Below are 4,156 nucleotides of genomic sequence, written 5' to 3'. Positions count from 1 at the left end.
GACGAAACGTCAGCCTCTCTGCTCCTATGATGCTGCTTGGCCTGCTGTGTTCATCCAGCCCTGCACCTTGTTGTCAGGGATTTGGTTGATGTTGGTTTCCTGCATGAAAAAGGCAGCATGATCTAAATGTATGTCTGAAAAATGATGGTGACATGTCAAAGTAGATTTTGGCCTTGGGACTCAATTGAATTGAATTGGTTAACTGCTGTTGCCAATTGGTTGGCTGGATACATAATGTATTCAAGATATGGAAATCATACAAAAGCCCAGAGACTACTTGACATGAAACTAGAATCAAATCTACAGTGTAGAAAGGCCATTTGGCCCATCATGTTGGCACTGACCGTTCAAAGAGCATCCCATCCAGATCTACATCCCCAGATGCATGGGTTTCTTCCTTTTTGTCCTTATTGAGCCCACACCCTAGAGACAGACTTGTGATACTGTATAGAATATGGTTCTTCACAGAATGGGTACTAAATGAAACATCAAATCTGGTATCACTTTGTGATCAAGCCTCTGGAGGAGGACTTGAATATACAACCTTCTGACTTAATGAATGCTCCTTCTCAGCCCCAGCTGGTCCCTGTGTCAATACAACAATCTAAACTGACCCTCTCGTGCTGCCCTGTGGGAGGTGCTATCTTTTGCAAGAATTGTTAGACTGAAACACCATCTGCTCTTTCAGGTGATAGACGAGATCAATGGCACCATTTTGAAGAAAAGCAGGGGAGTTTTACCTCATGTCCTGGCTAAAATGTATTCCTCAATTAACATCACCAAACAGATAATCTGGTTATTATGTAGTCTGGAGATGAAATACAACATCACTTCCAGGGTGCCTTCGGCCATCTGAAGAATTTGATGATAAAGATCTCAACTCTGGCATCAAGTCATGGCCCACAGGGCAATAATGCTACCTGTACTTCTGTGTGTGTCAAACCCATGGACAATGAACAGTAGACATCTCCCAGGAGAAATAGCACAAGCTATTCTTCTGCAGAGTCCTGTGAATCCATTGGCAGGATAGGTGCTCCAATATCAGTGTCTTGTTTCAGACTAACATCCACAGCACTGAGGCACTGGGTACAGTCAATCAGCAACATTGCCTAGGCCACATCATCCATGTTCCTGACTCATGACTTTCCAAGCAAACTCTCTACTCAAAGCTTCATCACTGCAGGTGTTTTCCAGGCAGAGGAAAGGCTTCAAGGACATTCTCAAAACCTCTGTGAAAAAACGTCATAGCATGTCTGACTCATAGGAACCTTGCCCAAGACAGTCCAAACTGGAGAAGAGAGATCTGTGAGGATGTCATAGAGACGCAGAAAACAGGAGATGGAGTAGGCCATTTGACATCCTTCAATATGAATTCAACTTAGTGCCTTGTTATCACTTTTTAAAAAATATTCATTCATGGGATGAGAGCATTGCCAGCTAGGCCAACATTTATTGCCCATCCCAGAGGGCAGTTAAGAGTCAACCACATTGCTATGGTTTGGGAGTCACACATAATTGAGACCAGGTAAGAATTACAGTTTCCTTCCCTAAAGGACATTACTGAACCAGATGGGTGTTTCTAACAATCAACAATGGTTTCATGGTCATCATTAGATTCTTAATTCCAGATTTTTACTGAACGTGATTCACAATATCTGCCATTGCAGGATTTGAACCCAGGTCTCCAGAGCATGACCTGGGTCTCAGGATTTACAGTCCAATGATAATACCACCAGGCCATCACCTCCCCCATTCCTCTATTTTCTTGCCATACCTTTTGATTCTTTTCGTCCTGAGAACCAATCTAACTCCTTCTTGAAAACATTCAATGTTTTGGCCTGTCTAGCCCTGTTAGAAAGTTGTAGGTTTCTGTGAGATTCCTTGCCACCCCCCCTCCCCCCCCCCCCGCCCCCCCCCCCCCCATGCCCTCATTCTTCAACATCCAGTGATTATAGTCTCAACTGATCCATTCTCTCTTCACATGTCAGTCCTGCCAATCTGGAAAATCTTCGCTGCACTCATTCCACAGCCACCATCTTAAGGATGTCCGACAGAGCCAGGTGCAAGCCATGCACAAATATTGGAAAAAAGTAGCATGTACAAATCCGAGCATCCCTCTTACCCACTTCTTCAGGCACTAGCTGCCCCTCCTGCAGCATGCAGTGTGGATCCAACAGTGGACTGTTTAATCATATCAGGACCCACAACTCTGGACTGCAAGAAAGTCATCCTCATTCTCAAAGACCCAGCCTGTGCGAGCTTGCTGCGCATAAATTGACTGTCACATTTCCTGCATTAGCAGTGACTACTCTTTCTAAATATTTCATTGGCTGCACAGTGTGGTGAGGCATCTAGAAGTCCAAAAGGCACCATTTAAATGCACTTTATTTTTGTTTTTTCGATGCTGCCTGGGCTCCTGAATATTTGCAGTTATTTTTATTTCAATAATTTGTTCCCCCCTCCCCTTAGCCTGTCAAACATAGGGTCTCCTTAATATTTTGCCCTTCCATCCTTTCTATCAGTTCCTTATCTCCAATTCCTTCCAATTCAAATGAAAGCACATCACCCAGAAACTATAACTCTGTTTGGCTCTCTTCTTCGTGGTATAACTGGAGGCCAAGTTGTTCAGCGTATTTAAGACAGGGATAGATAGGTTCTTGATTAGTAAGGAGATCAAAGGTTACAAGGCAGGAGAATGGGGTTGAGAAACATATCAGCCATGAGTGGAATGGCAGAGCAGAAATGGCTTAATTCTGCTCCTGTATCTTATAGTCTAATGTGGAACATCCACTACAACAGTGTAGTTGAAATGAAGGAAGATGTACACTGAAGAGAAATCTAGCTACACATATATATTAGGTTTAAGTGAGGAGGAAATGTTGTTATGTGAGGAGGATAGGCGGGGATTTCTATGGAGAACATACCCCTGTCAGGCAACATGACTTTATTCCTGGGCTGTAAATTTTATGTAACACTATTCTACACCAAACCCGCCTGACCTGCTGTTTCTAACATTCCGCCTCACTGGAACTCACATAGAGCTGTTGATGAAAGGGTCAAAACGAAAACCGCTCCCTGTAGGAGAAAGGGTACAACAGCAACAAGTCTGTAGGATTAGTGAGGGGTAGTGAAAGGCAGTGTGTGTAGCTCGGCTTTACTGACACTGAATAAAAGCCGAAAGAACGACGGATGCTGGAAATCAGAAACAAAAACATGAAATTGCTGGGGAAAAAAAAACAATATTCCTCGGAAGTGTTCTGAGGAAGGATCACTGGACCCGAAACGAGAAACACTACTTGCTCTGCACAGATGGTGCCAGACCTGTTGAGCCTTTGCCAGTGATTGCTGTTTTTCTTGTTGTTGAGTGACATTGAGCTCGAAATGCCGCAGCAGCTGCTGGAGTGTGTACCCAGAGCCAAGACCCAAACCAGCACCTTCCGAGCTGGCCATTGCAAAACTGGGACCATGATCAGCACCGGCATTGCTGCAGGACAGTGAATGTAAAGAGAAGCCGTGGCTAGAAAGTGATCGCGGATATACTCACCCGATGTGTTTGTGGCGAAGTTGAATGGTTTGCTGTTTGCTGAACAGCTCAGTGGCCATTCCGAGAGTTTCTGGAGCCAGAGACTTGGCGATGTCAACACAGTTATCCTTAGGAAAACCTTAGATCCAGCTGGTCCTGGATCCCCACGCCCTCTGCGATTACTGTCCCATAAAGTCTCCACTTGAGTGACAGCATACCCTGAGCCTGACAGCATTGTTCCTTTTATAGTGTCTGGTAAACAGGTTCGTCACGTGTGTTGGACTCCAGCCTGATGCTTTCAATGCCTCCTCTTCCTGTGCTGTTTTGTTCCCAAAGCTTCCTCATTCTTCCATCCCGCTAGCCCTAGGACGGGCCTGTGTGTGCAGGAAGGAAACCTGCTGCTAATACCGAAATACACATGGTTATTCAGTGAACTGAAGGCATTCGGAATTGGATACAAGTAAACGCACGCGCACAATAGAAATAACTTACTGTTAAGTCAAACCAATAGCATATACTGTTACCAGAGAAACTTACTGACACGTGAATCTGGAGACCCAGCAACTATACTTCAAAAGGTATTGTTTGGAAAATGCTTTGAGAGGTCCATTAATTGTGAAAACCATTACATAA

At 44.4% G+C, this 4,156-nt stretch overlaps 1 protein-coding gene across 2 annotated transcripts in view; it reads right to left on the bottom strand.

The window, feature by feature from the left end:
- The window catches only part of LOC109911531 (ethanolamine-phosphate phospho-lyase-like), a 32,899-nt gene extending 29,114 nt beyond the window's left edge, over positions 1–3,785 (bottom strand). The window contains exon 1 of one of the 2 annotated variants that reach the window (XM_048594389.1): positions 3,545–3,785. In XM_048594389.1, the coding sequence (XP_048450346.1) occupies positions 3,545–3,758 (214 nt within the window). In that variant the 5' untranslated portion in view covers positions 3,759–3,785. The remainder of the gene's footprint in view (positions 1–3,544) is intronic. The other variant, XM_048594441.1, reaches the window with a different exon arrangement.
- Positions 3,786–4,156: the final 371 nt, after the last annotated feature.

The sequence above is a fragment of the Rhincodon typus genome, chromosome 1 (genome assembly GCF_021869965.1).
Source record: "Rhincodon typus isolate 14 chromosome 1, sRhiTyp1.1, whole genome shotgun sequence".
Taxonomy (NCBI): domain Eukaryota; kingdom Metazoa; phylum Chordata; class Chondrichthyes; order Orectolobiformes; family Rhincodontidae; genus Rhincodon; species Rhincodon typus.
Note: the sequence above shows the minus strand (reverse complement) of the source record. Positions and strands in the feature narration are given on the sequence as shown.